This window comes from Mus caroli, unplaced genomic scaffold (genome assembly GCF_978045245.1).
Source record: "Mus caroli unplaced genomic scaffold, Mus_caroli_1 scaffold_7, whole genome shotgun sequence".
NCBI classification, from domain to species: Eukaryota; Metazoa; Chordata; class Mammalia; order Rodentia; family Muridae; genus Mus; species Mus caroli.
This window is the reverse complement of record NW_028227262.1, coordinates 112,336,130-112,349,212: the sequence shown is the minus strand read 5'-3', so window position 1 is coordinate 112,349,212 and position 13,083 is coordinate 112,336,130. Positions and strand designations below refer to the sequence as shown.

At 44.1% G+C, this 13,083-nt stretch overlaps 1 protein-coding gene across 2 annotated transcripts in view; it reads right to left on the bottom strand.

Annotated features, from left to right (window-relative positions):
• The window catches only part of Creb3l2 (cAMP responsive element binding protein 3 like 2), a 116,518-nt gene that overhangs the window by 6,371 nt on the left and 97,064 nt on the right, over positions 1 to 13,083 (bottom strand). The window contains exons 9-11 of one of the 2 annotated variants that reach the window (XM_029478328.2): positions 2,633 to 2,732; positions 2,227 to 2,353; positions 762 to 990 (exon numbers count right to left, since the gene is read on the bottom strand). In XM_029478328.2, coding sequence (XP_029334188.1) covers positions 767 to 990; positions 2,227 to 2,353; positions 2,633 to 2,732 — 451 coding nt within the window. In that variant the 3' untranslated portion in view covers positions 762 to 766. The remainder of the gene's footprint in view (positions 1 to 761; positions 991 to 2,226; positions 2,354 to 2,632; positions 2,733 to 13,083) is intronic. The other variant, XM_021164591.3, reaches the window with a different exon arrangement.

Genomic DNA, 13,083 nt, shown 5'->3' with positions numbered 1-13,083 from the left:
GCCAGTGCTGCCTCTCGCTATAAGGATACAAACGTATACAGAGTTGAGCATCCCTAGTCCTCAGACTTAAACTCTGAGCTGCTCTAAGAACTAAAACTTTGTCACCTAACATAGATAAGTCACACGTTCAGACTTGGATCTCGTTATGTATGTGCAAATATTCTAACACCTGGAAAATATTCCAAACATTTCACACTGGCCCCAAGCATTTCACAGTGAGAGCATCTCATCTGCAGTTACGGCTAAGTCTTGTGCACTGACATGCAAACCATCATTTACACTGATGCTCAGCAAAGCACTGTTTTGCTCTCTAGTTAGAAGGAAACTGTAGAATTGGATTGAAGGTGCATGTGCAGAACAAGCTCTCAACGTCACCAGGTGTTTTTTGGGAGTCAGGATCTCAGGTAGCCCAGGCTAACCATGAACTCAGTATGAAGCTGAGGCTGGACTTGAATTTCTGGTTTTCCTGCCTCCTCTTGCCAAGTGCTAGGATTAAAGGTATGTGCTACCACATATGGCCAGTTTGTGACTATGAGAGAAAACGGTCATACTGACTGAGGCGGCTCACATCTTCTCCTGCTCTTTGGGAGGGCTGGTATGGAGACTAGATTAGCTCATCTTAGACCTTTTCCTTACTAACAGCCATCCACAGATCCTTCCCTGGGCTGTTACTTAAGGTGGGCCCTGTGAGGGCCTCTGGTGTCTGCCCTCCTGCCGGGACTGATCCGTACTCCATCATCAACCACTAGGTCTGTACCTACAGGACTCACAGGTGCTGCTGAAGCTCCAACAGTACTGACTTCTCCAAGCTCGTCTCATTGGAGATAATGAAATGGGGAAGATCCACCTCTGGCAGGGCCTCAAGCCCGGACGATGCCCTGAGCAGAGAGGAGCCTCTGTCCCAGCCCCCCAGCTCCCCGGCTGAGGCTGGGCTCGACGACTCTTCCAGGGGAGCGTGTTCCTCATAGATTAGCAGGTTCCTGGATCTCACTGAAGAAAGAACAGATCAACAGATATTAGCAAAATACCCCAAGGCCCATATATGCCCTTTACTCCAAAGGCCAGCGGCAGATGACAATCAACACACTCTCATCTCCTGGGATGGAGTGCCAGCTAGGTTCGGCTTTCTGCAATGGCTTCAGGTTTCAGAGCTTATGGATCAAAACGTATACCAATGCTACAGGCTGGAAGGACATAAAAGCAAATAAACACTGAGCCCACTTCCACCCTCACTGTCTTTAAGTAAAACTCCCCTCACACCTACCCATAATTGACCCTGGGGAAAAAAAACTCAAGGAAAGCTGGGGTCAAATACTTGGAGCTGTTAAAACCCAGATGAAAGAGGAGGCATCCCCAGAAAGCAGGTCTTAGAATCCGCTGAGACAGCACAAAGCCAATCCAACAAGTCAGAGGGAGACAACCTCTGTTGCATTATGGGAGAGTCACATAGATGATTCTGCAACCATTTTCCTGAATATAGAAACTGTGCTCCCCTTAACTTACAAAATTTAAAGCTATTTCCCTAGGGACAGAAGGTCCCCAAGAATCGACTGAAATTATCTGAAAGGAATGTCATTTTATCACCTGTCTAGCCTGGATAGGCCTAACGGCTGCAGTCCACAGACATTTTGAGAAGGGTGAAATTATCCCTTTCTCAAATCCAGTGCCTCCTAACTTGCTGTGTGTTGTTGCTAATAGAGCTGTGCCACTCGGTGTATATTCCCTCCTTGTTCCCCTCTGTTTTCTAAATACTCAAAAGATTATCATTGGTCAAGGTGAGAACAGTATATGCTATCTGGTGAACATCTCTGAGCATCCGAAGCCTTGAGCCCAAGACAGACGAGTTCTTTAATTTTTGTTGCAAACTCTCACTGCAACACCATATAATTCCACTCAGGGAGTCAGAGACTCTGAGTTATCAGAGCGAGCTAAATGTCCTCCTCGCTCTCTGGTCTTCCAAGATCCACATCGCCCTACCCGACCCCAAATCAGAACTCCAAAGGGGGTGTCAGGGCTTATCAGAGAAGGAATCTGGAGCACTACGGACTTCTGATAACCCTCTGTGGAATTCTTGAGAATTCCTGGTGCTACCCAGGGAGTCCAGTGGCCATTCCCAGAACACCCCACCTGCAAACAGAAATGCTCTACTCTTACACATGGGTTGGGATCCCTTGCAGAGAGCTCGGAAAGCCAACTGCAGGCAAACAAAACAAGGTGGTGACTTACCCACGGAGGCTGTGTATGGCTCTGACAGAGGATGCTGGCTGGGCAGAGCCATCTTGGTGGCAGAAGGATAAGGCCCATAGCCCTGAAAGAAGCCTCCAAATGCAACAGCAAAGCAAAGCACAACGACCTAGAGGTGAGGAGAGAACACGGGGAGCTGTAGAGCCCAGACTGTGGGTGGCAGACCTTTGGGAACAAGCCACCTGGGAGCGCGGGACAAGAAAGAACACCAGTCTGTTAGGGGTCAGGTCATACCCTCAGTCATGTCCTTGAAATGACAAGACAAGGGGAAGCCTTGCAACAGGATGTATGGTCTCTCTGGCTTCATTCATTGTTAGCATTTTCAAGGTAGGGGAGTCTGGAAATGGGGGGGTTTTGCCAGGGGAGGAAGTCCCTTTGGGAAACTCACCATGAGGCAGGTGCCAGTCTGTGTGCCAGCTAACTTGCAGGTTCGAGAGACCTTCCCCATCACCAAAGTCTGAAGCTTCTGAAGTTGCTGAAGGAGAGTCCTGCCACGGTGATAAATGAAAGTCAGGAAGGGGCACGTGAGACCGAGATGCTCTGAACGACTCTCCCGCAGAAGTCACAGCGGCTTCACACCTGTGACTGAGCAGGGTCTGGAAGCGTGGTTTCCTTAAAGGGAAAAGGGCTACACCTGGGTGGGGACTGCTGGCGGCACCACTGCAGAACCCCCTGGAGCTTCAGAGTCAGCCTTGACAACAGCTCTGCAGCCTGTAGCTGTTCTGGGCAAGAGAGGAGCCCCCAAATCAACCCGGACAGGCAGAAACTTGTCTGTCAGTCAATGAGCGAGGAAAAAAGACACTCTGGTTGGATGACTATGACTAGCAAACTTTAATGTTTTCTGTGTCCCCTCTCTCCAAGTTCCTATGTTCAGGCTGAAGCTGCAATATGATGATAATAGGCAGGGGGTGTGGGGTGAGTAGCCTTGAGAATGGAGTTTTATTAACAGGACGAGTGCCCACATAAGGGGCTAAAAATACAGTTCTTCACTACATGGGAACACAGCTAGGAGCTGCCGTTTTTTTCTTTGCACCAGAAGGCAGCCTTTACCAGACACCGAATCTGCCAGCACCTTGATCTTGGCTGCCTCTGCCTCCAGAACAGTCAGAAATGCATTTCTGTTGTTTCCAAGCCAGTCCTTTTATGGTATTGAGTTACAGCAGTCTGAACTGACTAGGGCAGTGGTAATTACAAAGGAGGCTCATTTCACCAAGAGATGAGAGACACTGATCTATAAAAACAAAAACAAGAGAAGGAGAGAAACAAAGGCTGGGCAGAGAACAATAGCAGGAGGGGCCAGGGGTGGTGGCTTGACTGGAAATGGCCAGTCCATCAGTGAGCCGCAAGTTTACACAGAGCACTCTGCAGAGGAAGGGAGGGAGCAGGGAAGAGGGAGAGAGGGAAAGGGGGATGGTACTCCCCAGCTAGGACAACTGTGGATGTTCAGAGATGAGGACAGCAGTATACACGCTGTGTAATATCAGGATGTTGTGTGGGAGCATCTCTGCAAATCCTAAACCAAGAATGGCAAGACATAGCAGGGGTCTGGCAGCACATCCTCCCAGGTTAGAGTGTCTCCCGGGACTCAGGGGGACTAGCATAAAGCCTGGGACCCCTGCCTCATTCTCATCAGCTCTCCTCAAGGCCGGCGTCCACTACAAAATGGACAGGGTTTATGAGAATACAGTCTGAGTATCAAAGATTTTCAGAAAAACGTGAACCGTGATGCAATGTTTGAAAGCCAGGCCAGAAGAATTCTGGGATTTCCTCACATCTTGCTTCCCATCACAGCCTACCCGCTGCATGTCTTTCCAATGATGAAAACACATGCAAGCTTTTCTGAGGTTTATAATTCTGTCCTGCCCAGTATCGAAGACAAGAATTCTCTTAGTTTAAGCAAGGGTAGTAGGCTGGCTTTGAGATGGTTTTCCTTTCTGCAGTATCGGTGGAGGTAGACTTGGTGAAAGAATTTGAACAGCCCTCAGCACACGTGGTAGAAGGCTTTCTAAACTCAAAAAAATCTCCCTGTGGTCCTACCTACTCTGTGTTTTTTGCCATGTGGAATAATTTTAGGATAGCAAGATAATATTTCCTATGGAAGGCTGTTGTTCTCAACCATACTTTTCATTTTGGTTATATAAAAGCATGACCAGGTGGGGTTAGACATGACTTTTTCATTAATTTATCAAAGTAAGATTTGCTTTAAAAGCACACTGCATGTTGCCCAAGGTGAAGAAATGCTGATAGCACACTTATTTTAAATTCCACTTTAAAAGTTCATAACCAAGAGTCCCTGTGCTGCAGAACTTTCTTCTGTCATAGAATTTACTCTCTCTCCTCAGAACGCCTCTGCACTACCCACCAACACAACCCCCACCGCAGCACCAAATACTGAGTGAGTTCTTGCCTGGCCAATGGCTGAGTGGAACTCATTCTACAGACTTGCGATCCTGCCGGCCGTAGCATGTGTGTGTGTAGCATGTGACTGTCATCTGTAATGCCAACCCCAAGTTCCTCTCGAGGTTCTCCCTCAAGTCCTGGGACGTATATACAAGCATGCCCACAGGCAGGAACACTTCTTTCAAGGCATCAATCCTAAGGTCTCGGCTGCCTGCTGAACTACAGCAGGGACCTCACTGCTTCCAGCGTTGGCTGATGCTGTCACTGGGTGCCCCAACTCTGCCTTGAGCATTCTTGTGCCAGGATGTAAGCTCAGCTGTAAGCTACACAGGGGTGGTCATCTTCTCTCTACCCAGCCTTCAGCTAGAAGGACCCTTCCCAAGCTGTACCAATGCCATCTACTTTGCTCCAACATCCTCTGGTGGTTTGGAAGCAAAACCATCCTGGATATTATTTATCTATATATATATTTTGCCTGTTTATCATCAAACATTCTACACTTCCTCTCTGCCTACCCACGGTCCTTGCCCAGCTTCCACATTCTTATGAACTGCTGAGAAAACAGATTCCCCAGGACAACAGAAATACTCCTCCCTTCCAATTTCTAGGTGAGACTCCTGGGATTAGCATCCACTTTTCCTAAGACGGTACCCCCCTGAAAAGGGACTTTTAGCAAGGAAGATATCCCTAAAGCGCCTTGGTGGGATGAGTGCCACAAGTTCCAAGCCAGACCTCCACCACAACCCTCCCAGTCACAGGTGCCAGATGCTCTAAGGTTGGGGGAATTGCTGGAGGAAGCCAGAAAGGCTAAGCTCACTGACTTGACATCCATCAGTGTATTCTTTACAGACTCAAAGATGATCATACACGGAGTCAGCTGAAGTGAAACTGGTCATTGAATGGGTCCTGATTTCTAAGAACTTACAAACAGCCCTTTAAGATGAGCAAACACTGTAGTTCCCAATACATGCTTTCAGTTTGGAATTCTGGCAGAAGGCAACAGATTGGTGACATGCAGTTTGCTGCTGCTTTTCCTGCTGGAGTTGGTGAGAGCGGAATGAAATGATGGTGTGCAAGTGTGTGTGTGTGTGTGTGTGTGTGTGTGTGTGTGTGTGCATGTGCGTGTGAACAAGCAACACTCCAAAAACCCCACCAGTCTGCAACCCTGAAGCATCCTGAGAGGGGAAAAGCAGACTGACTCATTCATCTCAAGCATTTGTATAGGTTCCTGTGACCCAACATAGTCTGGGGGAATCCATGTAGAATCCTACAAAAAAAAATCATTTCCCACCCCAAGAAAATGAACAGTGAGTGAGTTCTAGGAACTAACTGTGGAGCAGTGATGAGTACTTGCCTCAGAGACCATAACTAGTGAACCCCTGGGCCAAGGTGCCAACCCAAACCCCCCAACTCTACAGTTTGTATACCTTCCAATATGTACAACACAGTCCGGTATCCAACAGCCTAATGAAAGTCACAGGGAAAGACTTTCAAATTAATATCCAGTCACATTAATGTGATATTGACAAGAGCCCCGTGGAATGATACGTGCACCGTTAGACACAAAACATCACTATTACAAATAACCACAGGGCTGGTAAGATGGCTCAGTGGGTAAGAGCACCCGACTGCTCTTCCGAAGGTCCAGAGTTCAAATCCCAGCAACCACATGGTGGCTCACAACCATCCATAACGAGATCTGGCGCCCTCTTCTGGAGTGTCTGAAGACAGCTACAGTGTACTTACATATAATAAATAAATAAATCTTAAAAAAAAAAAAAAAACAAATAACCACAGAAGGGAGAACGGTACCAGGACCTGGGAGAAAATAAAGGGCCATGGGAACAGCCGGTCCAATAGCACGCAGTGAGGTCTGTACCAGCTAATGTCTAATAATAATGACACAAATATATGCATAGGGATACAGGTGTGTATGTGTGTATCCATGAATGTGATCGTATGTTCATGTGTACTTGTGTGTTCATGTATATGTATATACATGTATGAGGTGTGTATATATGTATGTGGATACATGTTGGTACAGATGTATATTTGTGTATATGTGTACTTGTATGTAATGTGTACCTGTTTGTATATGTGTACACATGAACATGTATGTACCTATGTGCACACATATGGGTACATGTGCATGTGTGTCTGTGTAGATACATGTGTATATGTATATATATGTATATATGTGTGTATATATATGTCTGTGTGTGCATATGTGTACCTATGTATATGGGTAGATATGTATATACACATTTATGTATGTGTATTTTGTACCTATGTGTATATGTATATATATGTGTACCTGTGTGAATATGTGCACATATGCATATATGTATATATCTGTATGTATGTATGTATATCGGCATATGTATGTATCTGGGTATACCTGTGTACATGTGTATATATGTGTATATGTGTATGTATGTGTATCTGCATATGGGTATGTATATGTGTTAGTGTACATATGTGTATATGAGTATGTATATATATACACGTGTGTGTATACATGTATGTATGTATGTGTGTGTGTATGTGTGTGTGTGTGTGTGTGTGTATGTATGTGTGTGATGAAAGTAAAAAGGGGACCATGAGACACGGTGAGAGAGTGTAATGAATACAGGTGAGTGGAAAGCAGAAGAGAGACTGGTTGAAGAGAACAAGTAAGAAACAAGTACAATGAGGTATGTATGAAAATGCCACTATGGAGCCCATTTACTTTTTATGCTAACTTTAAAACACTCATAAACAATGAAGGAAAATAAATCCCTTGTGGAACGTCTATAGGTGTATTGAAAACAATGCAAATGATAGAGAGGCTCAGATGAGCCCTGCACAGCGCGAGGTGTCAGGAAGTCAAACCCAGGATTTATTTAGATAAATGGAAAAGATGAGACCAGTTCCTCTCTCAGATGCCAAGTAGATGGATTGCTTTAGTGATGCTTAGTGGGTGTGTGAACGGCAGGATGAGAAGACTGGCTGGAAATACGGAGGAGCCCGAGTTTAGACCTCACCATGACAACTCTGTGCCTCTAACCAAGTTCCTTACGTTGTGTGCTTCAGCAGCTAAACAAAGCTAGCTTCCGAAACCACATCAGCTAACAGGATCATGGAAGAATCACTCTGCCTGGGGAAATCTGGTTTGCTAGAGCAAATGCATCTCTGAAAGGCGCCACTGTTTCTTCAGTGGCTGGCGGATGAAGAGAGCTTCTTTCTCGGGAAGGCCTCAGAATGGATACATTATTTTGAGGTGATGCAGGACACTCTGTGATGCCACTGGACAGCTGTCACCAAGTGCAGCACTGAAAACTTGGGTGTCAAGAGTCAGGCAACCAGCCTGCAGGACTTGATGTAAGGAAAGCTATCAAGGAAACAGAAATACTAGAGCTACAAAAACATCTATAAAAAGCCCAGTGGCGTCTCCAAAACTCCACACGCCCTGCCCATTGCTATTGTATTTTGAATCTTGTGAGCAAGGCCAATTATGGCTTAATGAATTCTTGGGCTTCTGGGATCAAGGTCTTAATTTAGAGGGAGAAACATTCTTAACATACATTTTTATCTGGGCCAAAGGATTTTTCAAAACTTGTTAAACTGGAGTGTCCAGCTTGATTGAAAATGTATATTCTTGTCCTAAGGTGAAGTGTAAAAATAAACTTAGTGGCTTATCTTCATATATATCCTGGCAAAAGAGCAGTCAAGGGGATCTACAGCCTGGGCCTAAATAAAACATCACACTGTATCCCACACAGCACATAGAAAACAAACAAACAAAAACCTGGGAAGAGCATTCAAAAGCTTTAAGAGTATAAGACACTATCTTGCAGGAACTGGAAAATACATCAGTGGCTTAGTGTGTTATCTTTATATTTGGCTTAATTTTGTTTTCTTCTATACCCTTCATTTCCAAGATGGAAAGGGAGCAATATTAAGTGAGAAAGATATACAGCTAGTGTAGGTTAGCCTTTGAATAGTCAAGAAATTCATTTCCCATTGGAATCAGGAATCAGGAAAAAGAATACACTGAGAGATCCCAGTTATGGGGCAGGAGAGTCACCCCATACCCTGCCTGGTATACACACTTATATCTCATAGTGCACCTGACTAGAAAATGAATTAAATGGGCCATGGGACACATGCACGCACGTGAGTGTGTGTGTCTCTGTGTGTGTGCAACTCTCTAGGTGAATCAGCCTCCTTCAGAAAATGATGAAATCTTTTTTTTTTTTACATCCTTATGAATACCTACAGAGATGTTTTCCAGATGCCAAGTCATGGACTCTTAGTAAAACATGAGATCAATTGGGTTGTGACTGCTGTATATTTTAATACAATGAAATCAAACAGAAAATACAGTATCAGGGAACAACTATCAACAACTAACAGTAATGAATAAGATATACATATCAGTTAGCTATAGCATAAATAAATATGTTTATATATTATGCCTGCTGTAGGTAAAGTGGGCTTCGCCTAATGCTGCTTGTGTTACAATGTTAATTTTGGTCCCCCAAACTGCCTACATGAGTGTCTACACGTAAGACATTGAGAGACACTGTCCCCAGTTGGTTTGGATTGGTAAATTAAGATGCCAACAGCCAATGGTTGAGCAGGACAGATGAACTGAGACTTTTAGGATTCCTGGGTTTGGGACAGATAGGATAGAAAGAAGGAGACAGATTCAGAGGCAGAGGGAGAAACTAAAGAAGAAAAATCATCCAAAATGTAAGTGGAAGGAAAAAGTGTCCCTATAGGGGCAGCACCCAGAAAGTAACAGGGCAACAAAGATAAAACATAAAATTAGAAAGTGTTAAGCCAGGAGTACTGGAGGGCTAGCCATGGGGAGGATTAGAAATGTCCAGCCCTGAGCTGGCCAAAGCATATCAAAGTTAACTAGTGTGTGTGTGTGTGTGTGTGTGTGTGTGTGTGTGTGTGTGTGTGTTTCATTCTCGAATCTAGACAGCTGTATGGGCAGGTACAGCATGCATGTGGCCTGCCAGGAGCTCAGAGTGGGTTAACTAATTAGCAGCTAAAGATGGTGCCCAACATGGGGCAAGAACTTAAAAATTATTTAGAGATTCTCAGATAAAATACACACACCATGATGTTAGATTAAGATTTGGGGGAGACTTGGCTTCATAAAAGGCTATAAAATTTGCCCAAGTCACATGGAGATTTCTTCTGATGGTTCAAACAACACAAAGAGCTTGAGCTCAGAGACACTGAGAGCCCCTGCTTAACAAAGAGTCTGGCTACTCAGAGAAAGACAGAGACAGACAGACAGACAATAGAAACTGCCTGCCTCCCACAAACAGATAAATAAAGGAGATATATATCTATATATATCTATATATATCTATATATATATATATGTATATGTATATTTGTATATATATAATCAAATTATATATGTATATATATATTTATTTAATTGTATTTAAGGATTGAAGGGAAGACTATCTAATTGACAAATATGATGGACTAAATGCTAATTGTATATCATACTTTATAATTTACATAATTGATATGGTTATGCTCAATTTATGTCTGAGAGAAAATTTTTTCTTTTTTTAATTTTGGACAGAAATTTGGGTGAGGTGTTTGGAATTGGTCCTAATGCTTTGTCTTAATTCAGCCCCCAAATCAGGAATCTGTGTGTCCAAAAGCTGAAGTGTGCCCCCAGTTGGTTTTTGATTGATCAATAAAGAACTAACAACCAATGGCTTGGTAGGATGAAAGAGGTAGGACTTCTTGGTGTCCCAGGGGAAGAAAGGAAGAAGAGGGGGTCTACCATGAGGAGGATTAGGAAGGGCCATGCCAGGCAGGAACCGGACGAAGAGATGGAGGAAATGTAGTATAAATGGAAATCAATCCTATGGGGGAGGGGATGCCCAGAAGGTAAGAAGGCAACAGAGATAAAATGTAGATTTGGAGGGTGTTAATTCAGGTATACCAGAGGGGAGTGTTTGCTAGCTGCAGGAAGCTTTAAAGGTGCCCAACCATTGAGGTAATAAAGACCTATCAAAATTAACTGGCATATGTGTGTGACTTTCATTCTCAAATCCGAGAGAGCTCCTGTGTGGGCACCAAGACTCTTAACTAATTCCCACAACAGTAGGTAATATAAAACATGAAGAGATTTTACAAAGACAAAGTCTCAGTGTACCTTAACTAGTGAGTGCACACGTGCGCGCGCGCAAACACACACACACACACACACACACTCTATACCAATGAATCAGGGCCTCAATGGAACAGATAAGCACTCAAGTCCTTTTCGAGCAAAACCTACCTACAGTCATCCAAGTGTTGCCCTCGCCATACCACCTCTGTCCAGTCATGCAGAGCTAGTGTCTGGCAAGGTCTGAGACCTAGAGAAGGAGTCCAAAGGCCAAAGCATCTATCCCATTGAGTGGGAAGACAGCAGGATGCAATATTAACAATTAGAAACTCCATCAAGGTATTTCATAAGGAATATGAACTATCTCAATATCTTACACACTAAAGTTTGACAACTACAGCTAATGCTCTTAAACTTTAATGCCCACTGTTTACATTTTTTGCCTTTTGAAAGCCAATTGTGAGGCTCTGGCCCAAAGAAAGAAGACAACGTGGTAGTGGTGGTGGGGATACTACTGTCTTCTTTTCTGTCTGAGTGAATTATTTTTTTTAATTATTTTATTTTATATGAATAGATATTTTGTCTCTATTTATGTCTGCATTTCACATATGTGCAGTCCCTGTGAAGGCCACAAAAGGACATTGGATCGCCTGAATATAGAGTTACAGATAGTTGTGAGTCATCATGTGGGTGCTGGGAATCAAACCTATGTCCTCTAGGAGAGCAGCCAGTGCTCTAAACTCCTGAGTCAGCACTCTAGCTTTCTTTCTGAGGGATTTCTATATTATAAGACATTTGTTTTACAAGTACCAGAGAGCATTTCTGAATTACAATACTACTTACTGCCCTAGGAACACACAAAAGAGAATTTTAGAATATTTACCAGGTCTATGAGATTTCTAAATTCACCACTAAGGCACATTAAAATGCCTGTCTGATCTCTCTGGGGGCTCTATGGTAGAGCTCTTTTAAGTTTGAGGTATTTCCATATGAAAAGAAAACACACTACACACAACAGAGGGTGTAGATACTGGAGAAATGAAAAGTGAATTAAACCAAGATGAAAGTGTAGAGAAATGCAACTTGGGTAATTTCTCTGTCTCAGTGGTTCTTTATATATGGCTGAAGGTGGGCTCAGCCAGTGCGTGGTCCAAAACAGACGAGAAGAACTTAGATACAAAAACCAAAACCACAATAGAGAGTAGGGAGGAATATCAAAGAGAGGGCAAATTAACACAGCTTTGTAGCCTCAACAGACACCGGTGGAGGACCTAGGCAAGCCCCTGAAGATTCAACTGAAAAGACCTGTGGTAGAAATTCTGTTTTGTTTTGTTTTTTAAAATAGGGTTTCCCTCTGTATCCCTGGCTATCCTGGAACTCACTCTGTAGACCATGCTGTCCTTGAACTCAGAGATACACCTACCTTTGCCTCCTGAGTACTGGGGTTAAAGACTTGTGCTACCACCATTTGGCTTATGTTAGGGATTCTTATACAGGGTTTAAAGACCAAGAGAAGAAGACTTAGAGGACTCACTAAAGGAAAGGTTAAAGAGTAACCTTTTCTCACTGCTAATCAAATACTTATCCCCAACTCCCATAGCCTGAGGGAAGGGTCCTGAACATCCCATAAGTCTGAAGGCTTCTTCCTTCAACTACTCTCAACTGGGCCAACTCTATCTATAACGCATAGTCAATGCCTGCCCAACTCTGTCTATAACGCATAGTCAATGCCTGCCCAACTCTGTCTATAACGCATAGTCAATGCCTGCCCAACTCTGTCTATAACGCATAGTCAATGCCTGCCCAGCTCTGTCTATAACGCATAGTCAATGCCTGCCCAGCTCTGTCTATAACGCATAGTCAATGCCTGCCCAGCTCTGTCTATAACGCATAGTCAATGCCTGCCCAACTCTGTCTATAACGCATAGTCAATGCCTGCCCAACTCTGTCTATAACGCATAGTCAATGCCTGCCCAACTCTGTCTATAACGCATAGTCAATGCCTGCCCAACTCTGTCTATAACGCATAGTCAATGCCTGCCCAACTCTGTCTATAACGCATAGTCAATGCCTGCCCAGCTCTGTCTATAACGCATAGTCAATGCCTGCCCAGCTCTGTCTATAACGCATAGTCAATGCCTGCCCAACTCTGTCTATAACGCATAGTCAATGCCTGCCCAGCTCTGTCTATAACGCATAGTCAATGCCTGCCCAACTCTGTCTATAACGCATAGTCAATGCCTGCCCAGCTCTGTCTATAACGCATAGTCAATGCCTGCCCAGCTCTGTCTATAACGCATAGTCAATGC